The sequence below is a fragment of the Columba livia genome, chromosome 21, assembly GCF_036013475.1.
Source record: "Columba livia isolate bColLiv1 breed racing homer chromosome 21, bColLiv1.pat.W.v2, whole genome shotgun sequence".
NCBI lineage: Eukaryota > Metazoa > Chordata > Aves > Columbiformes > Columbidae > Columba > Columba livia.
The window spans coordinates 453,391-477,319 of NC_088622.1; the positions used below are offsets into that span (position 1 = coordinate 453,391).

The following is a 23,929-nucleotide window of genomic DNA, read 5'->3' on the forward strand; positions in this document are numbered from 1 at the left end:
GCGGGGCTCCTCGGGGGCGGGACGGGGCGGCCCGCGGTGGGCGTGGCGCACGGTCGCCATCTTGGCGCGGAGCGGGCGCGCCCGGCGCTGGCCGGTGCCCGTGGCCGGTGCTGCCGCCCGGCATGCGGGGGCCGGCGCTGCTGGAGGACGCGGAGAACGAGGAGGACGTCTCGGGTAGGCGGCGGGTGGGGGAGCGGGCCGGGGATCTCCGCCGGGCGCTGCTCCTGCGGCTCAGCCCCGTTCACCGGAGCCCCGCGGGCGCTGCCTTCGCGGGGCGTGGACCCGGGCGGCGGCCGGAGCCGGCGGCTCTGGCTCGCTTGCAGCATCGGGCTGCGCTCCCGGCACCGCCGCCGTGTCCTCGTTGCCGGTTCCCGGCGCCGGCCGGTTCTCCGCGCAGGCTCCGGCCCCGTCCCCAGCTGGGCGGCTCCGGCCCCGCCCTCCCCCGGGAGCCGGCGCGCCGTGAAATCCAACCAGGAGCGTCCCGGCGGCTCTGCAGTGATCCTGCTCCGCCAGCTCCGGAATTACCGACGAAAATGCTGAAATGCACAGACGGGACGGGCGGCTGGGGCTCGCTGGCGGGGGCTGGGCACGGCAGGTGGGAGTGGGTGGTGGGGTCGGTGTCTTTGCCCGTGGCAGGGGACCGGTGTCCCGTAAGCTGTGGCACCCATCTGCCACGCTCGGCCTTCCTCGCTCGCCTTCCATCGAGTCCATTTTAACGGGCTCTCCTTGGGTGTTCCCTCGTCACCCGGGTCAGCAGGAGCCGGCAGCGCCCCGGTGTCCCCCGTCCCCTCTGCCAAACCTGGGCTGTGCGCCAGGAGCCAGACCTGGGCCCCGCGCCTGCCGGGGCAGGAGCTGCTGGGCCGGGCTGTGCCGGTGCTCCCCGGGGCTCCAGTCACCGGACACCGGCGGGACGGTCTCCGGGAGGGGCCGGGGAGCCCCGTGTCCCGTGGGCTGACGCTGCCGCCTGGGCGTGCTCCTCCGGGAGGGACGAACACGAGCGCGGTGTCCTGTGCGCCGTGCGGTCTGTCCGCGTGAGCTGTCCCTTTTGTCCCCAGAAGAAGACGATGTGGTGCTGGAGGGACTGGAGGAGTTTTTTGCAGAAGAGCAAGTGGCCGTGCAGAAAAAAAAGAAATCCAAGAAGCTGAAAGACGGCAAGGCTGCCAAAACCAAGAGGAGGAAGAAGGAGGTAACGCCGCGTGCTTTCCCACGGCGCCAATGGCAGGCACTTCTTGGGTGTCTGTGGGTGGAAATGGGGGTTACCGGGGGTTCTCTTGCCGAGCTGGTGCCCCCCTGGCCCTGGGAGGTGACCCAGAGCCTGGGCACGAGTGGTTCTTGTCCAGCTCGGTGTTCCGGGGTAGAAATCAGCCCTGTGAGTGGTCTCTGGGGGGAGAAGTGGCCACTGTGCAGTGGCCACCGTGCAGTGGCCGCCCTGCAGCGCCGCGGCTGCCGGTCCCTTGGGAGGGCTGGGCTGTGGCACACGGTGGTGTGCGCCCCCTCCCCAGGGCAGGCAGTGAATCTGGCAGGTCCTGCACCCATGGGGCGTCTGGGGCTCGTGTTTCTGAGCGGGGAGGTGCAGACCGCTGAGCTGGGGACACAACCAGGCAGGGCTTGTGGGTTTCTGTAGATGATGGCCTTGGCTGCGCTTGTCCGGGGCCTTTTTCAAGTGAGACAGGACGGGGGCGTTGAGGATTTGGCACGTGGAAGGGCTGCTGGACCTTCTTTAGGAAAACAGAGATGAGGTGGCGTGTCCTCGAGGGTCAGGCCTTCCCGAGGCCGCGCTGGGGCTGCCGGCTGCCCGAGGGGCCGCCCGGCGCTGCCTGCCGGCGATCGGCCAGGCCAGCCGGCTTGGGCTGGTGCGATCCGGAGCAGGGTGAAATAAACCTGGTGGTGTTTCCAGCTCTGGTTCTGCGGGTGCCGGTCTGCCCGAGCCCAGCGGAGCCCGTGCAGCTTGGGCCGCGTCCGACCGCAGCCTTGACAGGGTGGGTAGGAAATAACGGGCTGAACATTGTGTGCTTGATTTTCAATGCCTGCCTTGCGTGGGCAGCGCTACCCAGCCCCGGTTCCACCCGTGGGAGCCTGTTCCCTCGTCCATCGAGGCCACGGAGAAGCTGGTGCTGTAGCTGTTGGTAGGTGCTGAGCAGCACCCAGACCACGTTTTGGGGTGAGGAGGAAGATAGAGGGGCCTTGAATGGGGCTTTCTTTTGGTAACCTCCTCCTCCAGAGCTCTGTGGGTACGTGGACGTTCTCCCAGTGCTCCGTGTCCGCGGTGCTGCCCGCGGTGCCGCTGTGCGGCTCGTTGCGTTGGCGGCGGCGCCGCTGGGAGCCCCGGTGCAGGCGTCGGTGCTGCAGACCCCTGGAAATCTGCATGAGATCACCGGGCTGAAGCTCGGCATATGGAGATGAAGGTCCTTGTCAGGGGAGGGAGCGGGGAGAGGGAATTTCAGCCGGTACTGCGGCAGTTACCATGGCAACCAATTACTCCGTGCGGAATTACATCTGTAATGACGGCGGGAGGAGAGGCCGGGGTTCCGGGACCGGCGGCAGCGGGAATGGGTCGCAGAATGGCCCCGACGCAGCCGTCCAGCTGAGCCGGGGTCTCCTCCTGCCTGTCCCCCGCGGTCACCAGCCTCTCGCCGCGCCCACGCGGGGTTTCCGTGTTCCCCGGCCCCGCGGTGCGACGGCCGCGCCGTGCCAGGGTGGCTTGGGCTGCCGACAGCGGCTGCTCGGGGGTTCGGTGGGGGCAGTGGGGAGGGGACGGGCCCTGCTCGCCCCCCACTGTCACTGTCCCTTCTAGGGGAGCAATGATGACATGTCAGACAACGAAGAGGAGATCGAGGAGAAATCCGAGAGTGAAGGGAGCGACTATTCCCCCAACAAAAAGAAGAAGAAAAAACTGAAGGACAAGAAGGAGAAAAAGCCAAAACGGAAGAAGGATGAAGAGGAGGATGACAACGACGATGGAGGGCTGAAGGTACCAGAGATTCCTTTCCCCTGCGCTGGCGCTAGAGGGACGAGCGTGCCAAGGCTTTGCGCTGTGTTACCCGGTGCAGGGAGCGTTTGGATGTTGCCACGTTAATTTGCTTCTTGGAAGCGTGTGAATGTTGGTTCGTTAAGCACTTGTGCGTGCCCTGTTTTGTGAATCACATAACGAACCCCACGTGTGGGCGGCCGGGAGGGGTTGGACGTGAGCGGGCAGACCCGGCTCCTCGCCGATGTCCTGGTGTCCGTGCGTCTGCAGGAGCCCAAGAGCTCAGCCCAGCTGATGGAGGAGTGGGGCCTGGATGACGTGGATTACGTTTTCTCGGAGGAGGATTATCATACTCTTACTAATTACAAGGCTTTCAGCCAGTTCCTCAGGTGGGTCTGGGCGGGCCCGTGCGTGCTGGCTGAGGTTTGGGTGTTGCTCAGTCAGGTGGGTGACGTGAATTCAGCATCGTGAGCTCCTTGTTGCTCCTCCCTGCCTGGCCGGGAACGGTCCTCAGACTTTCATTTTAATTGCAGGATTGACTGGAAAACAGCTGAAGTGTTTCCCTCCCCCCTTCTCTTCAAAATCCCATTTTTTGTGTGTTCTTGTTTGAGAAGTTTAGTGACAAAAATTGAATAACAATAACAAATCTGTGCTTGTGCTGTGCGCGGTTCAGAACTCGCAGGCGCTTCGAGGCAGGGTGGTCTCTGGGAGGTTCAGGTGGGGCCCCTTTTGTGTCTGTGCTTGTCTAGGAAAGCTCTGGTTGCTGCTGCCCGGCCGGGGCTGGTGCGGCGGGAGGCGGCGCCGCGGCGGCGTTGCCGGGGCTGAAGCACTGGCACACGATGCGCAGGAGCGGACGAGCGGCCAAGCGGTTCTGTTAACGTGTTTTCCCTCTCACCCGCCCTGCAGGCCCCTGATCGCCAAGAAGAACCCCAAGATCCCCATGTCCAAGATGATGACCGTGCTTGGCGCCAAGTGGCGGGAGTTCAGCGCCAATAACCCCTTCAAGGGCAGCTCGGCAGCCGCCGCAGCCGCGGCCGTTGCTGCCGCGGTGGAGACGGTCAGCATCGCGCCCGGGCTGGCCGCCAGCCCCCAGCCGTCCCCCCTGCCCCCCGTTGTCAGGAAGGCCAAGACCAAGGAGGGCAAGGGTAGGTGCGGGCTGAGCGAGGGGCTGCGTGGCCGCGGTGGGCCGTGTCTCCAGGGAGGGACGTGCTGCAGCGAGCGCGGTGCCCGGCTCTTCTGAGCTTTCGGCAGTTTGTAGCAATTAACGCTCAGCGTCGTTCTTGCATCCTAGAGGAGTGGTTCGGCCGTGTATTTTTGTGCCGTCGTCTCTCCCAGGGGATTCTTCCTGGTTCTCCCGGGGGATTCGTGAGCCCCCCAGCCGCGCCCTCAGCCCGAGCTGGGGGACGCGTGGGCTGGCAGGGCCGGGCAGCTGGTGGCAGCGCAGGTGGGCGCTGCCGGGGAACGCGCGCCGTTCGGCAGCCGAGCCGGGCGCTGCGCCCCTGCGGTGGCAGGAGCTCGGTGACGGGAGGGACTGGCAGCACGGCTCTGTGTCAGAATAAAGGGTTTGGCGCTTGGGTGGAAGGTGACCGTCTTCAAAGGCCACGTGAGAGGAGCAAAACAACCGTGTAAATCTGCAGCTCCTCTGGAGATGCTCTGACGTGTATCGAAAGGGCTCCCCGGTGCGCTCCCAGCATCCCCGTGAACCCCGGTTCTGGCTGGGAGGTGATCTGGGGACAGCTGGTCTCAGAGTCCCAAACGAGTCTTCTGTTTCTGCAGGTCCAGGCGTGCGGAAGAAAATCAAGGGCTCCAAAGACGGGAAGAAAAAGGGGAAGGGGAAAAAGATGGCAGGCTTGAAATTCCGGTTTGGAGGAATCCCCAGCAAAAGGAAAAAGGGCTCCTCTGTGAGTGTGCGCTGGGAGTGGGCGCAGGGAGGGGACACGCTGGGGCGGCCCCGGGAGCCGCGGTGGCGCAGGGGGTGTCACCTCGCTCGTGTCCCCCCGCGGGCGCCCGTCTCCGCTCGGCACGCCTGCCTCCCTTTGCCGGAGAGCCGTGTCCGGGCTCTGCAGAGACGTCGCGTCTGGGCACGAGTTCTGCTGGGCTGGTGCAAAAGGAATTGCGGTTTTACATTGTTGAAATATGCTGTTTATATTGGAATACATTCTTCAATGTGGTCATGTTATACATCACTTTAATGCGCTTTTCTCACTTTGTTTGTTTGCTACTGACTTATTACTTGCTGGTTATTTTTATTTTAGACTATGGGAATGATGTTAGACAGAAAGCAAATGCGAGTGATTTTCTTATTCAAGTTCAAAATGGGTAACGACTTGCCACATCAACAGCGATTTGGAACTGCTCGCCAGCGTACAGCGCAGCGGTGCCTCAGGAGGTTTGGCAAAGGACACGAGAGGCTTGAGGATGAGGAGCAGGGTGGCCGCCATCGGAAGGTGACAGTGACCAGTTGGGAGCAATCGTCGAGACTGATCCTCTGGCAACTGCACAAGAAGTTGCCGAAGAACTCAACATTGACCAAGGCTCAACATCGACCAGTCTACGGCCGTTGGGCGTTGGAAGCAAGTTGGAACGGTGAAAAAGCTCGATAGGCAGGTGCCGGACCAAAAAGAAAAGAAATCGTCCTTTTGAAGTGTCGTCTTCTCTTCTTCTGCAAAACAACAACGAACCATTTCTCGATTGTGAAGTAGATTTTATATGGCAACCGGCGACAGCGCGCTCAGTGCTTGGGCTGCGAAGAGCTTCCAAAGCGCTTCCCGAAGCCAAACCTGCACCAGGAAAAGGTCACGGTCCCCGTCTGGTGCTCTCCTGCCGGTCTGATCCGCTCCAGCTTTCTGTGTCCTGGTGAAACCGTCACATCTGAGGCGGGTGCTCAGCAAATCGATGAGATGCGCTGAAAACTGCGACGCCCGCGTCCGGCATCGCTCACCAGAAAGGGCCCAGTTCTTCTCCATGACAACACCTGACGGCGCCTCGCACAACCCGCACTTCAAAAGTGGAACGAATTGGCGCATGGAGTTTTGCCTCATCTGCCCCATTCCCCTGACCTCTCGCCAACCCCCCTGCCAGTTCTGCAAGCATCTGGGCCACTCCTTGCGGGGAAAACACTTCCACAACCAGCAGGATGCAGCAAACGCTTCACAAGAATTCATCGAATTCCAAAGCACGGATTTTTACACTATAGGAACAAACAAACTTATTTGTCATTGGCCAAAAATGTGTTGATTGTAATGGTTCCTATTTTGATTAATAAAGATGTTTGCGCCTAGTTATGATGATTTAAAATTCACCGTTTGAAACCGCAATTACTTTTGCACCAACCCAATACAATCGTATAAGCACATTTACCTTCAGTGATGAGGCTGGCAATGCCGTAAGTTCAGATTTCACGTGCAAAGCTGGACTGCCTGCCACAGAGAATCACCCAGTGCTGTAGTGCCGGCTGGGGCGGGCGGGCCCCGCGGCGCCGCGGGCTCTGGTCAGCGCGCAGGTACCAGGTGCGTTTTAAAGAGCGGCAGAGCTTTCTAGAGAATGGATCTCTTCAGTACCGAATGGGGTGGAACTCTTGTAGGCCTTGGTAATATTGATCAAAGTGCCGTTAGTTCACTCTTGCTGGAGCTCAGTGACTCTGGTTCGCATAGTACAGCCGGTTTGTGCACCAGGCGCTGCAGCGAAGGCAGCACGGTGCGGCGGCCACTCTTTCAGTCACATCAGGGAACATCCACCTGGGTGCACTCTAGGTCTGTGCGTTGGCCTTTCTGAGGGTTACAAAGAGCCTGGGCTTGCTCCTGCAGCTGAGGCGCTAACACCCCATTACCAGTGCGCACATTGGTTTTCTTCTTGGTTTTCCCCTGTGCAGAGCGAAGAGGAGGAACGGGAGGAATCCGACTTGGACAGCGCCAGCGTCAACAGCTCGTCGGTGCGCTCCGAGTGCTCGGCTGGCCTGGGGAAGAGAGGGAAGAGGAGGAGAAAGAAAAAGAGGAGTAGGCCATTCCTTTGTACTCTGATCCCATTCTGGCTGCCTTTCCCTCTCCAGACGGTGCTTTCCCGGCTCTGGGCGGTGTCTGGTGCTGGCTCGGCGCCGCAATGCGCGTGTCTGTGCGTGGGGCACGAGGTTTGTCCTGGTGCGCAGACCCTGCTCTGGGCACCCGCCCGCACGTGTGGTCCTGCCTGCGTTTGTCTGGAAAGTTCCAGGATCTGTGGGGTTTCCAGGGAAGGGATTTGCGAGGAGCAGCCCTGGGAGAATCGAGGCTCGTGGCGCGCTCCAGCGGAGCCGCGCGGCCACGGGCGTCTTGTCTGCGTGAGGCGTGTGGTCAGGCAGCGGGCAGGCGGTAGATCCGTGGTAGGGATGTAGGAAGAGGGAGGCACAGGAACAGTGTTGGAAAGCGTCTTGTCAGGGTCTTCCCGTGGCTTGTTGCCATCCAAGGGCACTCGTGCCAGGATGGGCGCTCGTGCCGGGATGGCAGCTCCTGCCGTGTGCCGGAGGAGCAGGTCGGAGGTCTGTGCCGGGAGTTTGTGGCAGAGCTGGGAACTGAGAGGAGCTGTGCTGGTGCTTGCAAGGTCTCGTCCCTCTTCCCGCCCACGAGCTGAGCAAGCTCTGCCGCTGCGCCAGTGAGCTGCCAGGACCAGCAGTCCCAGGAGAGGAGGAGTCCTCGTCCTCCTCGGCCGTGTCACCCTTGCATGGTGCGTTTGCAGTTGGCGCTGGTACCCGGGAGGTTTCTCTGACCGGCCTCCCTTGCAACCTCTCCAGGTTCTGGCATTCTCCATTGAGAGCCTGAAGGAACCAAAGGATGATACAGTGTGGAGAGAGAAAGAGAGACAGAGGTGAGATGATGCTGTGTGCGCAGGTGACCGGTGGTGCTGAGGGACAGACAGGTAGGGGGATGTTACAGGAGGGGTCCGAGGCGAAACGCTTTCCACGTTTCCTTAACTGTACCGTAGAGGAGCGAGCGTCCCGTTGCCTCCCGGGAGAGCCGGCAGCTCTGCCGTCCCTCTGACCGTACGTCTGTCCCTTGCTTGCAGTTGAAGAAGGGGATGGCTACGAGACAGACCACCAGGACTACTGCGAGGTGTGCCAGCAGGGCGGGGAGATCATCCTGTGCGACACCTGTCCCCGCGCCTACCACCTGGTGTGCCTGGACCCCGAGCTGGAGAAGGCGCCCGAGGGCAGGTGGAGCTGCCCCCACTGCGTGAGTGGGGCCGGGAGCCGGGGGGCGGGCGGGCGGCCGGAGCCCTCGGGTGACAGCGGCTGTGCTGCCCCAGGAGAAGGAGGGCATCCAGTGGGAGCCGAAGGAGGAGGAGGAGGAGGAGGAGGAAGGCGGCGAGGAGGAGGAGGACGACCACATGGAGTTCTGCCGGGTCTGTAAGGACGGCGGGGAGCTGCTGTGCTGCGACACCTGCCCGTCCTCCTACCACCTGCACTGCCTGAACCCGCCGCTGCCAGAGATCCCCAACGGGGAATGGCTCTGCCCTCGCTGTACGGTGAGTGTCCCCAGCCTTGCTCGCCTCCTCCCCGCTCCCACAGCCCTCCCTGTGCCGTGGGGCCAGCGTCCTGCCCCGTGCCACAAACCCTCCTTGGAGAACCCTCGCTCGGGTTCTGGGTCTCTGCCCCGCGGGAGCTGCTGCCTGGCGCCTTCCCCGCCAGTTCTCAGGTGGGACATCAAGCCCGGTCTGCTGCAGGGCTGGTGTAGAGGGTCCTTTCTTGCCTGGCAGCCCAGCCCGTCCCCATGGGGACGCATCGGAGTCACAGACACTTCTGTGCATGCCCACGCTGCCAGCCCTGCCCGTGCTGCCCCTGCCGCTCCAGCTCTGCCACCCTCCCCACGGCCCCGGACACGAGCTCACCCTAAACTCTGTGCTCCTGCCCGTTTCCTTTCTTTATCCGCAGTGCCCACCCTTGAAGGGCAAAGTCCAGCGCATCCTGCACTGGGCCTGGAAGGAGCCGCCGGCCGCCCCCGTCCCGCCCGCGCTGGGGCCTCCGGGCGCGGAGCTGCCGCTGCCCCCGCCCAAGGCGCTGGGGGGGATCCCGGAGCGCGAGTTCTTCGTGAAATGGGCAGGTCTGTCCTACTGGCACTGCTCCTGGGTCAAGGAGCTGCAGGTGAGCCTGTCCCGTGCTCGGCGCCATCCCGCGTACCGTGCCGCCGCCCCAGCTGAGCGCGGCTCCTCCTGCACAGCTGGAGCTCTACCACACCGTCATGTACCGCAACTACCAACGCAAGAACGACATGGACGAGCCACCGGCCTTCGACTACGGCTCTGGGGACGAGGACAGCCAGCGGGAGAAGCGCAAGAGCAAAGACCCGCAGTACGCCAAGATGGAGGAGCGGTTCTACCGCTATGGCATCAAGCCCGAGTGGATGATGATCCACCGCATCCTGAACCACAGGTGGGTGGTGCATGCCAGCGTGCCTGAGCCCCGGCGCTGTGGCGCTGGCCGGTGCCATCAGAAGCCGGGAGGGGAACAGCAGTAATGGCAGTGGTGAACCTGCCGCGCTCCTGGAGCCCGGCGAGCTCTGGGATGAGGCCGGGAGCCGCGGGTCCGCGCACTCGGTGGGTTTTCCCTCTGCGCAGCCCCCGCACGGATAGTTTAGGGGTTTGCTGAATGTCCGGGGCTGTCTGCTGTGGGTTCTGTGCTCGCCGAGTCGTTCCCCTCGGGGACAGGACGTTCTTTCCGTCCTCCTGCGCAGCCGGAGTCTCGGGCTGCTGGAATTCCAGCTGCTGGCTTGTTTCGAGCTCGGTCGCCTGGGAGCTTTGCTCTGAGGTGAAGCCAAGGCCAGAAGCGAATCGATGCCTCATTCTAATTTCTGCTGCGTTGCACAGAGCTGTCCCGCTCTTCACAGACGTTGTTTGGGTCCCTGTTACAACCTAATCATGCCGTAAACCGGTGCTGCAGCCCGGTGCTGGGTCTGGCGTCCATCGGTCGTGCCCCACAGCTGCGGCCGCTCGCCCGAGCAGCCGCCCGTTCCCGTGTGGGCCGTTTGTTCCTAGGAAGCCGAGCTGAGGCCCGTCCGTGCTCGGTCAGGTTTGGGTACGTTGTTCCGCTCGCCTCCCCGGTGCCGCGCAGTCCGAGCGGGTGCCTGGCTCCCTTACAAAGCCTCGACGGTGCGTTTCTGTTCCGCAGAAGGAGTTTCTGCGTGTGAAGTGTGCTGTGCAGGTGGGCTTGTCGCACTCAGCAGCTGGAGACACCTTTTTGTTGAATTTCCACATTTCAAGGGGCAACTTGGGACTTCAAGTGGCGACTCTACTTGAGGGCTGCTTGTAGGAAGTAAATAAAGCTGCCTGGCTAATTTTCATGCGAGCTTTACATTATCTGCTAATAAGGCAAGGGTTTTCTCCCTGGAGGGGTGCAATCAGCCTTGGTAGCGTGTTCATTCATTTCTCAGTGTAAGCAAAACTTCCCAGAGCGGCGGATGCTGCAGGAGAGCGCGGGCGGGCGCTGCTGTTCATCCAGGCCTGGAAAATGGGCTTGCTCAGTGGAGTGGACAAGCAGCCTTTAAAGCCTAATGATAAAACACATGCAGCAGATTAACGGGTGTTTCTGTTGGAAAGTGCCGGTACTGTATGTTTTTCTGCCTGTCGGGGTGAAGGCCGAGGATGAAGCGCCCGGCTCCGTGCAGTTTGTTGAGCCGTGTCCCGGGGGGCGAGTGTCGTTTCTCTGATTGGCTTTTCACGTGTTACAGTTTTGACAAGAAGGGAGACGTCCACTACCTGATCAAGTGGAAGGACCTGCCGTACGACCAGTGCACCTGGGAGATCGACGACATCGACATCCCGTACTACGAGAACCTCAAGCAGCTCTACTGGAACCACAGGCAGGAGCGTGGGCAGGGCGGCTGCGCGGGGGCTCGCGCTGTCCCGCTCTTTGGGGAGCAGTGGCCGGGCGCTTTGGGAAGGCTGGTTCTCCCCAGAAGCCGCTCAGGGCTGCGGGGAAGCCCAGCGCTGCTCCCTCCCCTGGCCGCGCTGCCGGAACGTTCCTGGCGGCCCCGCGGCGCTGCTGCCCGGCTGTTTTGGGGGAAAACTGCTGTACTCTTGATTGCTGTTCTCCGGTTTGCACGATGTTATACGGGCTGTTGCGAGGGGACAATTAGTGCTCCATGAGCGCCTGTGCTGACTTGCCGTGGGGACAAGGCAGGGGGCTCTGAGGCGTTTGCGTCCCTGTGCCTGGGGACCGGAGAGGCGCGGGCGCCCGCCGGCTCCTGAGGCGCGCGCTCTTGCAGGGAGCTGATGCTGGGGGAGGACACGCGCCCGCTGAAGAAGCTGAACAAGAAAGGGAAAAAGCTGAAAGAGGAGAAGCTGGAAAAGCCCCCAGAAAGGCCTCTGGTGGATGTGAGTTGGCGTGGTGGGGTCTGCATGGGGCTGTGTCTGTCTGCCCGCCCTGGCACCTTTTTCTCCTCTAGTTCCTTCTTGTTTTTTCCATTCAAAGCTCCGGGCTGGTTTTGCCTGGGGGGCTGGGCTGTGCTTGGGACCGTGTCTGCGTCTCTTTTGGGGCCGTTTGGTGTCACAAAGCTATAGAGGGACGTGCTCGTGTGCAGAGAAAGGAGAGGGGGTTGGTTCTCACCGCTTTGCATCGTGTCCCAGCCCACAGTGAAGTTCGACAAGCAGCCGTGGTACATCGACACCACCGGAGGGACGCTCCACCCGTACCAGCTGGAGGGGCTGAACTGGCTGAGGTTTTCCTGGGCCCAAGGGACAGATACGATCCTGGCCGACGAGATGGGGCTGGGGAAGACGGTGCAGACTATTGTGTTCTTGTACTCCCTGTACAAGGAGGTGAGCGGAGCACCCAGCAGTCCCCGAGGTGGCCGAGAGCTGCTCGGTGCGGGGAGAACGACTCAGGCGTTGTGTCCCCGAGCAGGGCCACTCGAAAGGGCCGTACCTGGTCAGCGCCCCTCTCTCCACCATCATCAACTGGGAGCGTGAGTTTGAGATGTGGGCACCTGACTTCTACGTCGTCACCTACACGGGGGACAAAGAAAGCCGCTCTGTCATCCGGGAGAACGAGTTTTCTTTTGAGGACAACGCCATCCGCAGTGGAAAGAAGGTTTTCCGGATGAAGGTGGGAGCCCTACCCAGTACTTTAACTGGCAGCCAGGAGGGGGAGAGAGTGGAATCGGGGACCCCTTGGGCCGGGGCAGCAGCAGCAGAGCCGGAGCCGAACCGCTCGCTTACTGGTTTCCCCTCTGCTCCCCAGAAGGAAGCCCAGATCAAGTTCCACGTCCTGCTCACCTCCTACGAGCTGATCACCATTGACCAGGCGGTGCTGGGCTCCATCGAGTGGGCCTGTCTGGTGGTGGATGAGGCGCACAGGCTGAAGAACAACCAGTCCAAAGTAGGTGGCAGATGTTTGTGACTGATTCCTGTGGGGTGGTTGGCACCACAAAGATACAGCACCCCGGCACGGGCTGCCGGCTGCTCCGTGGTTCCCTCCCTGGGAGCTGAAAGATGTCCTCCCCTGGCACGGGCTTTGCTCTTTAACATCCTCTGGCATTACAAGTCCTTCAAGGGCGCTCAGCACCGCTGCCCGTGCTCAACGGGGACGGCTGGGGCAGGACATGGAGCCGGCGTCTGCTCCGCGTGCCTGGCAGGGCAGGTCCCCGTGGGGTCTCCGTGTGCGCGACCGGCAGCGTCCCAGACGGGCTCCTCTGGGCTCTCCTCACCTCAGCTCTTTTCCCAGTTCTTCAGAGTGTTAAACTGCTACAAGATCGATTACAAGCTGCTGCTCACCGGGACTCCGCTCCAGAACAACCTGGAAGAGCTCTTCCACCTGCTCAACTTCCTGACTCCCGAGAGGTTTAAGTAAGTGGCACCGGTTCTCCCACCAAACGGGGAGCAGCTGGGACCCCGTCCCTTGCTGGCCAGCGAGGTGGCTCCGCAGAGGCTGTCCGGCCGGCGTGGGGCTCCTGGGCCCGGTTGCTGCTGTGCCGGCGTCGCTGATCGCACCGGCAGGCAGATGGTGCGTCACCCGTGGTTTGTCACAGCAGATGCACACACGTTTATGCCCCCCCAGATTTGTTCCCGTGGACCACTGCTTTTTGTGTCCCATGGGCAGCTATGGCCTCGCTATGATCAGGAGGTTTGTGAGCGAGGAGCTTAAACCCTCTCTGAGGAGTCAGAGGCACTTGGGGAGCTTGTTCAGAGCACGCGTGAGTGCATTTAGTGTGATCTGTGCCTCAGCCCTCCGTGTGGCTCCTCGCTCCGGCTTCTGCTCCGCTGGGATGCGGGCGTGGGAGCGTTACCTCGGCGTGTGCCGGGAGAGCTCTGCCCCGGTCGAACTCATAGAGGAACAGATGTCTTTGCTCTCAGAGTCCCGGTATTGCTCAGCACCGTGTGGTTCTGGCTGCTTTTGCAGTAACCTGGAGGGGTTCCTGGAGGAGTTTGCTGACATCTCCAAGGAGGACCAGATCAAAAAGCTCCATGATCTGCTGGGTCCCCACATGCTGCGGCGGCTCAAGGCCGATGTGTTCAAGAACATGCCAGCCAAGACGGAGCTGATCGTGCGGGTGGAGCTGAGCCAGATGCAGAAGTGAGTGTTTTCCTGGGGCAGGGGCCGGGGGGCCGGACACCCCCTGTGCCGGGTGCTGTTGGTCTCGTGCGGAGCACGTCCAGCCTGGTTAAAGCGGGCTCTGAGCAGTCCCGGCTGCTCGGCTGGAAGTGTTGATGCCGGCAGCCCCTCAGCGCGGTTCTGTGAGTTCTGGGGGTGCAGAGAAAATGTGGGGGTTGAACCCCCTTCTGCTCCTGGCCCCGGGACACCGGCCTGCGCTGCTGGCTCCCGGTGTCCCTGCTGCCCCAGGGCGCCGGCTCAGCCCAGAGCTCCAGCGCTGCCCGCGGGGTTTAGCTCAGTGCAGACCTGGTTAGGCTAGTCCCACATCTGGCCAAGGTAACCCGGGTGTCTGTCCCACCCTGTCCCTGCAGGAAGTACTACAAGTTCATCCTGACGAGGAATTTCGAAGCCCTGAACTCGAAAGGTGGTGGGAACCAGGTCTCGCTGCTCAACATCATGATGGACCTGAAGAAGTGCTGCAACCATCCGTATCTCTTCCCGGTGGCGGCCGTGGTACGTCGGCTGTGTTTGCTCCAGGGGGCGATCCTCCGAATGTTGTGTGGAAGCTGTCGGCGGGGGCTTTGTCCCTGGCTGTGCTTTGGTTCCTGGTGTGGGTTTTCATGCACGTGGCTTCACACAGAGATTTTGTCTTTAAAATGCATGGGAATTCCCCTGTGGGGCCGAGCAGTGTTGTCCTCGGAGCGGCTAACCAGGCTGCCCTTGCAGGAGGCCCCGGTTCTGCCCAACGGATCCTACGATGGGAATTCTTTGGTCAAATCTTCTGGGAAACTGATGCTGCTCCAAAAGATGCTGAAGAAGTTACGGGATGGGGGTCACAGAGTTCTGATCTTCTCTCAGGTGAGCGTAGAGACAAATTAGTAATCAATACATTTGTAAAGGATTTTTTTTGTTCTGTATGAGAATTTGGTGCTAGGAGCAGATAGAGAGAGGTGGCAGAGCTGGTGGTGCTGCTGCGGTGCTGGGTCGGGCAGGGCAGGTCCCCGGGGCCACCCGTGTCAGGGTCACCTTGCCCTGCAGATGACGAAGATGCTGGACTTACTGGAGGATTTCCTGGAGTATGAAGGCTACAAGTACGAGCGGATCGACGGGGGCATCACCGGTGGCCTGCGCCAGGAGGCCATCGACAGGTTTAACGGTACGGTGGTCCTGCCTGGCCGAGGAGGGGGCGCGGGGGGGCTGCGCCTTGGTTGTGGCTGTGCCTGCGCCCCGGCTGTGCCTGCGCCTCGGTTGTGGCTGTGCCTGCGCCCCGGTTGTGGCTGCGCCCCGGTTGTGGCTGCGCCTCGGTTGTGCCTGCGCCCCGGTTGTGGCTGCGCCTCAGTTGTGGCTGTGGCTGCGCCCCGGTTGTGGCTGCGCCCCGGCTGTGGCTGTGGCTGCGCCCCGGCTGTGGCTGTGGCTGCGCCCCGGCTGTGGCTGCGCCTCGGTTGTGGCTGCGCCCCGGTTGTGGCTGCGCCTCAGTTGTGGCTGTGCCTGCGCCCCGGCTGTGGCTGCGCCTCGGTTGTGGCTGTGCCTGCGCCTCGGTTGTGCCACGCGTGGTGGGGCGCTGCTCGTGGGCACAGTGGGGGCTGCTCATACCGAATCGTTTGGCCCCTGGGCTGTCCCAGGGTGAACCCCGAGCGCGCGTGGTGTGCGGGACTCCTGCCTTTCCCTCCTAGGCAGACGACAGAACTTCTCCTTTGGCTCTGGAGCTGCGTTTTTTCCAGCAGCTCCCTCCTCGCCTCCCCTGCCCGCTGCCGGCTGGCTCGGCCGGGGGTTCCCGCTGTTCCGTCCCTGAGGCGCGGTGCTGCTCCTCTGCCCACACTGTCTCTCTCTCACCGTTTCCTACCTGGGTTTGTCTTTCTCAGCTCCTGGTGCTCAGCAGTTCTGCTTTCTCCTCTCTACCCGTGCTGGCGGTCTGGGCATAAACCTTGCTACGGCCGACACAGTCATTATTTATGATTCTGACTGGAATCCCCACAATGACATCCAGGTTTCTGACTTTTTCTTTTCCTTCTTGTATAGTAAGTACCTCTCTGGCTCTGCCCTCTGCCTGCACACCCTGCACAGGGAGCTCACACTCCTCTCGAGAGCTGCTGGCCCTTTCTGCTGTATTTGTGGGGCGCGTTTCTGCTCAGCAGCCCCTTTCTCGCATCCACTGGCCTCACCTGGCCTGTCTGCAGCACGGAGGGACCTGGCAGGTCAAACGGGCTCTTCTGCAGGCTTCTCACTTTCTTCTGCTGCTTTTTCATAACGACGTGTCCCGTCCTCTCTTGGGGAGCTTCCACTTGTGTTTCCACACACCCAGGGCAACAGCAGCTGGAGTGGGCAGCAACCAATGCCCCGAAAGCCATGGAAAAGTGGAGGGAAACGTGTAACCCTCCCATGCTCCCCGGCTGGGAGAGGCTCCTCTCCAGAGCTCCAGCCACCCTTCCCATCTGTGCCATGCTCCCTTCCCTGGCTCCAGGCGCGGGGACGCGCTGGCGCGGGGCGGTGCTGGCGCGGTGCTGGCGCGGTGGCTCTGCACCGGGGGTTCCCGGGCAGCGCGTCCTCGCTGTGCGCAGACCCTGCGGTGGGGGCTGCGTGGGGAGGCTGGTGTCCCGCGGGCAGGGGACGGGCCGGCGCGTCCGGGTTGGCTCTAAGGAGCCGCTCTCCCTCCGCCGTCCCGTAGGAGCCTTGAATGCGGAATTCAGCCTCGGAGCCCTTGGCCGTTGTGCCATGGGGCCGCCCGTGGCAGCCGCGCTCTCTGCCCGCAGGCGTTCAGCAGAGCTCACCGCATCGGGCAGAACAAGAAGGTGATGATCTACCGCTTCGTGACCAGAGCCTCGGTGGAGGAGCGCATCACCCAGGTGGCCAAGCGGAAGATGATGCTCACGCACCTCGTGGTGCGCCCAGGGCTGGGCTCCAAGTCGGGCTCCATGACCAAGCAGGAGCTGGACGACATCCTCAAGTTTGGGACGGAAGAGCTGTTCAAGGATGATGTGGAAGGTGAGGTGGGAGGCGCGGGGGCTGCTCTGCGTGGGGGGCACAGGCTGAGCTGCTGGGGCTCGTTCTCCTCTGGCGCCCGCAGGCACGGTGTCCCAGGGACAGCGCGTTGCTGTGCCGGATGCTGTCACCCCTTTCTCTGATACCCTGTCAACCAAAGGGGGTACAGCGACTACTGGCATGAAAAAGAAGCACGGTGGTACCCCCCCAGGTGTGTAGCCCCCGTTGCTGGGGTCACCTGTCCCCTCCCTGGCCCTGCATCAACCTGAGCTCGCCTGATGCTGGGACGGGCTGTCCCCAGCACGGCAGTTTGTGCTTCCATTCCCCTTGCTTTGCTCTCCAGGTGACAATAAGGACGTGGATGACAGCAGTGTGATCCACTATGACGATGCTGCCATCTCTAAGCTTCTGGACCGCAACCAGGATGCGACCGATGACACGGAGCTGCAGAACATGAACGAGTATCTCAGCTCCTTTAAAGTGGCCCAGTATGTTGTGAGAGAAGAGGACGGTGTGGTAAAGTGATCAGTATCATGTCTTACAATCGTGCCTCTTTGTATGTCCCTTGGTGTTTCCTCTGCTCCCTTCCCCGTCCTGGCGAGTGTTTTGGTGGGGGCAGGACCCCCCTGCTTTCTACCCATGGCTGCGGGAGGTTGTTCAGAGCGGGGGGTCCCTTTGTGCGGCCTGCGGTGCCAGCCAGGCTCTGTCCCTGCTGCCACAGGACCTTGGTTCCATCAGAGCACCCATGGGTGCCTTGCGAGGGCCCTTCCCTGCGGGCTGGGAGTGGGCACGGTGCTGTCGTGTGCCGTGCCGCTGCCCCTGGGTTTCCCAGCATCTGACTCGTTTCCTTCCCCCCTCGATGAAGCGGACGGCGCTGCTGCTCCGCGAGGTCTCTTCCTGGGCGGGAGGTTGGCTCAGCCTGTTGACAACCTCGCACCGGGGTCAGTCTGTTTGGGCAAAGCCAGGAGCCGGGTTTCCAGCAGCGGCTCGGTACCCCCGGTCCCTGGTTAGAGCACAGGCAGGTCTGTGCCTGCCCCGTCTCAAGCTGCTCGTCTCTGGCTTCGCAGGAGGAGGTGGAACGCGAGATCATCAAGCAAGAGGAGAACGTGGACCCCGACTACTGGGAGAAGTTGCTGCGACACCACTATGAGCAGCAGCAGGAAGATCTGGCCAGGAACCTGGGGAAAGGGAAGAGGATCCGCAAGCAGGTCAACTACAACGACACCTCGCAGGAGGACCAAGGTACGGCCTGGCCGGGTCGGGCGGTGGCCCCCGGGCTGGCTCGGAACTGCCGCGCAAAGCGGTTCCTGCGGGACGTGTTGGCCGAGTCGCTGCCTGGCGTTCCTCCGCAGTCTGGCACCCGTGTGCCTCTGTGCTTCCCGGAATCGTGAGCTTCCCAGGACAGAAATTCTTTTTATATTTTGGTCTCTACACTGTGTTTTTGCTGGAAAAACACATCTGTGGGCAAAATACTTCAAAGAGGGATTTTTTCTGTATAGGAGAATACTAATTTTGGGAACCCTGAGCATGTGATTCCCTGCTTGTTGTGTCCCTCTCTCGCTGCCCGGGGCCTCTGCTAACCTGGCTCCCTCGCGCTCTGCAGAGTGGCAGGATGAGCTCTCTGACAACCAGTCCGAGTACTCCATCGGCTCCGAGGACGAGGACGAAGACTTTGAAGAGAGGCCAGAAGGTCAGAGTGAGTTAATGCGTTTGCTCCCCGGGATTTTGCTCTGTGGGAAGCCCTGGCGCTCGGGTGCAGCAGGAACGTCTGGGTTGGAGGGACTGGCGCGCTCCGTGTCCCTGTCCCCACGTGCCTGCAGGTGAGGAGGTTCCCGGGCAGCGCAGGCAGCTGGTTACTGCTTCGCTGGCCACTGCAGGTCCTGGGGGGAAGGACGGGGCCGCAGGAGCAGCAGGAGCAGTGTCCCTTGCCTGCTGAGGGCAGAGTGGGGCGGTGGGGGGACTCTGCGGCTCTGCCCGGTCCTGCTCCCATCAGGGAGCACAGGGAGCTCTGACCATCCGTCCTAGCTGCCGGGGCCTGACCGACGCTGGGCTGCTTGGCTGTAGGTGGCAGGAGACAATCCCGGCGGCAGCTGAAGAGTGACCGGGACAAGCCGCTCCCTCCTCTGCTGGCGAGAGTTGGGGGGAACATCGAGGTGAGTGCCCGGCGGTGCTGGGGCTGCCCCGGGCTCGTGGCCGGCAGCTCCGTGCGAGGCTCCCGCGCGTGGGCCCTGGGGCAGCGGTGTGAGCCCAGCGGCACCTCCACTCCTGCAGGTCCTCGGCTTCAACGCGCGGCAGCGCAAGGCGTTCCTGAACGCCATCATGCGCTGGGGGATGCCGCCCCAGGACGCCTTCAACTCCCACTGGCTGGTGCGGGACCTGCGCGGGAAGAGCGAGAAGGAGTTCAGGTGCTGGGGGTTCGGGGCAGGGGGCGAGGGCTGTCCCGGGTGCTGGCCAAGTGCTCGGCTCGCGCATCCAGGACCAACTGTGGTCACGCTGCTGTCTTGCTGTGTCACCAGCTCTGCCGTGCTCCCCAGGGCGAGACAGAGGCTGTGCTGGGACAGACTGGCCAGGCAGCAGTAGCCCCAGTGCCTGCACTCCCCTCCGGGGTTCCTTTTTGGGGAGGCAACACCTGTTGGTTTGTTAGGGCGGCTGCCGTTCTCTTTAAGCCAGGCTGGATCTCAGCCTGGGGTGTGACTCCTTCCCTCCGCAGGGCCTACGTCTCCCTCTTCATGAGACATCTGTGTGAACCCGGGGCAGACGGTGCCGAAACCTTTGCGGACGGCGTTCCCCGGGAAGGGCTGTCCCGGCAGCACGTGCTGACCCGCATAGGGGTCATGTCGCTAGTGAGGAAGAAGGTGGGTGAGGAAAACCCGGGATGTGCTGTTTCAGGTGTGTTCTGGGGACTCGTGTGTTTCACGGGCTGCGAACGCTTCTCACCAGGGATCCCAGCAGAATATCCCAGCTCAGAGTCCACCCGTGTTTGTCAGAAACACATCAGTAACAGTAACGCAAACTGCCTTTCAAACCTGCCACTTCTTTCCCTGGGAGGGATGCCGGATGGGCAGGTGTTTAGTGGTCTGTCTGGCCAAAAAGAGAAATTGTGTCAGAGAGTCGTTGGGTCTCAGGGCTGTCGTGTCCGCTGTCCCTGCAGGGCGGGTGAGCGATCCTGCCGCTGCGTTGCGGCGGGACAGCGGCTGGGACGTACCGGTCCTGCAGCGTCAGGCTGGAGATCTCTGCTGCGTTTGACTTGGCGGGTTGTGTCTGTCCCAGGTCCAGGAGTTCGAGCATGTCAACGGGAAGTACAGCACCCCGGACCTGGTTCTTGAGGGCCCGGAGAGCAAGAAGTCCATGGAGATTGTGTCTTCAGACCCCACCACCCCCGTCCCCACCAGCCCCGCGCACACGCAGGCGGGACCGCCAGCCCTGGCAGGTGATTGTGCCGACGGGCTTCCCGGGGATCGCGCTCGGGAAGGGAGGTGGCCTGGGACACCAGAAGGTCTCTCTGGTGTCTGCCTGTCCCGGCAGCGCGTGTGACCCTCTGGGGGCCCTGGCAACAGCTCTTGTGCTTTGCTGTTGCTGCAGACAAACCAGAAATGCAGCTCGGGTTCCAGGAGGAGAAGGAGCAAGGGGAGCACGTGTCCAGGAAGGCGTCTGACAGCCAGGTAGGACGGCTGTTCTCGGCTGCTCCTCCGGGGAGCCTTCTGGGGGGCTGCCCGGGACGCCGAGCGCTCCCCAGGGAGAGCGCAGGGCTGATCTGGGCCGGGCGCTTCACCTTAAGGTGCCTGCGAGTGCCGAGAAGGGGGAAAGCGAAGAGCACCTGGAGAGCTGTGAGAGCAAGGAGAAACCCAGGGAGGAGAAGCAAGAGGAGAGTGAAAAGGCTGAGCCTTCTCCTGAGCCCCCGCTGAAAGGTGGGTCCAGCTTACCGTGGCCAGAGCCCCCAGGTCCCTCTGCAGAGCTGCTCTCCAGCATCTCATCCCCCAGTCTGTATGTACAACCAGGGGCACCTTTTCTGTCCTCAGCAATGCTCTGTTCCCAGCAGTGTGTCCTCCAGACGTCTCAAGGAAAAGGGAAATACGTTTTCTTGACAAAATGCAGAAGAATATTCTGCTTGAAGTTTTTCAATGTCTTGAATGCACAAACAACAGAATCACTTTAGTCTGAAAGGGAAAGTCTATCCAGACAATATGTTGTTCCCTGAGGAGCGTTTTGCACATCAAGCTTTTCTCATGTCCCGTTTCCCTCTGCAGACGAGGGGGTTCCAGAGAAGGAGAAGCCTTTGGAGAAGCCGGAGCTGAGCAGCAGCACAGGGAAAGGGGAAGATAAAGAAGTCAAAGCAGGTGAGGTGCTTTCCCAGTGGTGGCTTTAGCGGGAGTTCCTTGGCAGCTGACGGGGCAGGGATGACGCTTTTGGCAGAGTACGGTTGGGCAGGCACGGTTTCTTGTGTTTGCCAAGCAGAGGATGCCAAGGCGGAGGAGAAGGAGCACAGCGAGGCTCAGCAAAACGGGGACAGAGAGGACGACGAGGATGGAAAGAAGGATGACAGAAGTGTGAACTTCCGATTCATGTTCAACATTGCAGATGGTGGTTTTACAGGTAAATGCAAGAGATGAGGCACCGGCTGCTCCTGCAGAGCTTCTGCACAAAATGCGAATGATATGGAAAGCTGGGGACGGGATGGCGCTTCCCTCGCAGCAGGGCGTCTGGCTCTTGCCCTGTGCCCATGGCTGCCCGGGCGGTGTCGCCGCTGGCACTGCCTGGCGCACCGTGCGGTGTCGCGGCGGCCCTGCTGCCTGCCGGGCTGTCTCACCCCTGCTCCCGCAGAGCTGCACACGCTGTGGCAGAACGAGGAGCGGGCTGCCATCTCCTCCGGCAAGATCTACGACATCTGGCACCGCCGACACGACTACTGGCTGCTGGCAGGAATTGTCACGTACCCTTTGTCTTGGTGGGACCGTGGCTCCCGCTGTCGGGTGGCAGGGAGGCCAGGGGACCTCCGCGGGTCGCGGGAGCTGGGGTGACAGTGAGGTGTCACCGGGAGGGGGTTTGGTGATGTGGCCTCTACGGAGCGGTGGGCACACCATCAGCTGGCTGGTTCTTGCCTTGACGCCCCCCCGCCCCAGTCACGGCTACGCCCGCTGGCAGGACATCCAGAACGACCCGCGGTACGTGATCCTGAACGAGCCCTTCAAGTCGGAGGTGCACAAGGGGAACTACCTGGAGATGAAGAACAAGTTCCTCGCCCGGCGGTTCAAGGCGAGTTGCGGGTCCGGGGCTGGTGAGTCCTTACTGGTGGGGGCGTCCCGCCGGCGCCTTCTGGGAGCAGAGCAGCCGTGTGCTCGGTGTCTGAACGGGCCCACGGTTGGGACGAGAACAGAAGGGCAGAGTACTGGTTTATGCTGGAGTGGGGGCTGGTCCTGAGTCCCTCCCCTCCTGTACCGGCCAGTTGCTGGAGCAGGCCCTGGTGATCGAGGAGCAGCTGCGGCGGGCCGCGTACCTCAACATGACCCAAGACCCTAGTCACCCGGCCATGGCCCTGAACGCGCGGCTGGCTGAAGTGGAGTGCCTTGCCGAGAGCCACCAGCACCTCTCCAAAGAGTCCCTGGCCGGCAACAAGCCTGCGAATGCTGTCCTGCACAAGGGTGTGTGCCGGGGCCGGGAGGGGTTTGCCGCGGCCGTGGGGTCCGCGGGGAGCTTTGCTGTCGGCTGGCGGGGCTGGGACAGGGGTGCTGGGGCCTGGTCCCCTGAGCGCGCCTGGCTCTGCTCGCAGTGCTGAACCAGCTCGAGGAGCTGCTGAGCGACATGAAGGCCGACGTGACGCGCCTGCCCTCCATGCTGTCCCGCATCCCGCCCGTGGCTGCCCGGCTGCAGATGTCGGAGCGGAGCATCCTCAGCCGCCTGGCCACCCGTGGCGGGGACCCGGCCACCCAGCAGGTCTGTGGGGAAGGGGACAGAGCCCTCGGTGGGGGTGGCAGGGGGTCAGGGCTGCAGGTCTGCACCTCTTACCCCTCCTCGCCTCCCCAGGGCTCCTTCGGCTCCTCCCAGATCTACAACAGCAACTTTGGGCCGAATTTCCGAGGTCCTGGGCCAGGCGGGATTGTCAACTACAGCCAGATGCCGCTGGGACCGTACGTGACCGGTAGGTCGGGGTTTCCAGTGGGTGCTCTGGCCAGAGCCATTCGAGGGCTGGGTTTGGGGGTCGTGGCATCGCCAGCGGGCGAGCAGGCGTTTCCTCTCATCACAGATATTTAGCTGTTCACGCCGTCCTCCTCGCAGCCCCGTCTCCAGCTGAGGTGAGGCTGCGCAGGCCGCCCCGTGCCAGTGCTGGCACCCTCCCGGTGCCCCCGGTTTGGGGCGGGGGTCCCGGCTGACGGGCAGCTCTCCCCTCTCCCTGCAGCAGCCCCAGGGCCGTTCCCCAGCCGAAAGCCGCTCTGGCTGGAGGACGGGCAGCGCGGCGGTGCCCGTGTGGAAGACGAGCTGCCGCCGGCGCTGCCGGGCTCTCCCGCTCCCGCTTCACGTGTGCTTCGAGCAACGCGACCCCGCCGGCGCCGCAGCAGTGCCGGGGGGGCTCATTTCCGTGTACATTTTTTGCACTTTCTTATTGAAGACTTGAAGAGTTTGTCTGGGCGAGGTGGGCCGAGCTGGGGGGGAGGAGAGGCTCCGTTTCTGTCTGGTGTTCTTGCCGCGTGTGGGTGTGCGGGGCGGCCGGCGGGGGTCTGGCCGCTCCGGGGTGCCCGGCCGGGGCCGAGCTGCTCCCACTTCCCCCCAAGGTCCATTTCTGCGTCCTTGTGGTGTTTGAGCAAGTGCCACGTCTGGCGCCAGCCCCGCTGCCGGTCCCTGCGCTGCCCGGGGACGCGGCTGTCCCGGCAGCAGGGCGCACGGCGGAGGTGACGTGGGCAGGAGGGAGGGACAGCCGGAGCTGGGCTGGGGACACCTCGAGTGTGGCGACACTGGCCGTGTCGCGGTGGTGGCCCCTTGCCAGAGCTGGCAGCAGCCGTTAGCAACGCCCCCGCGTTCTCTTCGTGCTCCATGTGTCCCGGTTTCTGTTCTCTGTGTTTTAATAAATCCTTTCGGAAGGGAAGGGTGTCGCAGCGGCCTGGCGGGCGCGGGCGGGGGCGACCGTGCTGGTGCGGACGGGGGGCTCTGGGGGTCCCGGCTGCGGTCACAGTCCCTGCACCCCCCCCAGTCACCGGTCCAGCAGCCCCTGGTGCTCCCACACACTCCTGTGCACTCACGGACAGACAGACAGACCTGTGTGTGTCTGTACATGTAGATCTATGTTGTGATTTTTATACGGGTGCATATACACATACATATATGTACCTATACCTACATACATGTATGTATGTGTGTACCTCTACACATATATGTAGGTGTGCAAACACATGTCAATATACATAGAATTGTCATTTTTGGACGTATGTGTGTGCATC

The 23,929-nt window shown here is 62.3% G+C and overlaps 1 protein-coding gene and 1 long non-coding RNA gene across 9 annotated transcripts; both read left to right on the forward strand.

The window, feature by feature from the left end:
• The first annotated feature begins 13 nt into the window (after positions 1-13).
• Positions 14-23,913, forward strand: CHD5 (chromodomain helicase DNA binding protein 5). Of its 8 annotated transcripts, none has more exons than XM_065037702.1 (42): positions 14-174; positions 1,059-1,186; positions 2,795-2,971; positions 3,239-3,357; positions 3,875-4,113; positions 4,745-4,869; positions 6,840-6,963; positions 8,003-8,169; positions 8,243-8,461; positions 8,868-9,077; positions 9,154-9,365; positions 10,660-10,791; positions 11,197-11,305; positions 11,558-11,749; positions 11,835-12,035; positions 12,171-12,308; positions 12,654-12,775; positions 13,329-13,502; positions 13,892-14,033; positions 14,247-14,378; positions 14,559-14,676; positions 15,383-15,507; positions 16,271-16,502; positions 16,585-16,710; positions 16,843-17,015; positions 17,567-17,741; positions 18,103-18,195; positions 18,564-18,652; positions 18,771-18,904; positions 19,210-19,354; positions 19,770-19,929; positions 20,082-20,161; positions 20,278-20,407; positions 20,747-20,836; positions 20,955-21,092; positions 21,321-21,429; positions 21,620-21,752; positions 21,943-22,138; positions 22,267-22,430; positions 22,521-22,635; positions 22,741-22,789; positions 22,894-23,913. In XM_065037702.1, exons 1-41 carry the CDS (start codon positions 123-125, stop codon positions 22,746-22,748), a joined length of 5,847 nt encoding a protein of 1,948 aa, XP_064893774.1. In that variant the 5' UTR covers positions 14-122; the 3' UTR covers positions 22,749-22,789; positions 22,894-23,913. The 8 variants fall into 8 exon arrangements, with proteins under 8 accessions (XP_064893774.1, XP_064893773.1, XP_064893777.1 ...); XM_065037701.1 differs by having other exon boundaries at positions 15-174; positions 1,056-1,186; XM_065037705.1 differs by having other exon boundaries at positions 15-174; positions 1,056-1,186; positions 18,103-18,189.
• On the forward strand, positions 9,374-10,272 carry LOC135575940 (uncharacterized). The gene is made up of 2 exons (XR_010467393.1): positions 9,374-10,007; positions 10,101-10,272. It is a non-coding gene; the product is annotated as an uncharacterized LOC135575940 (long non-coding RNA).
• Positions 23,914-23,929: the final 16 nt, after the last annotated feature.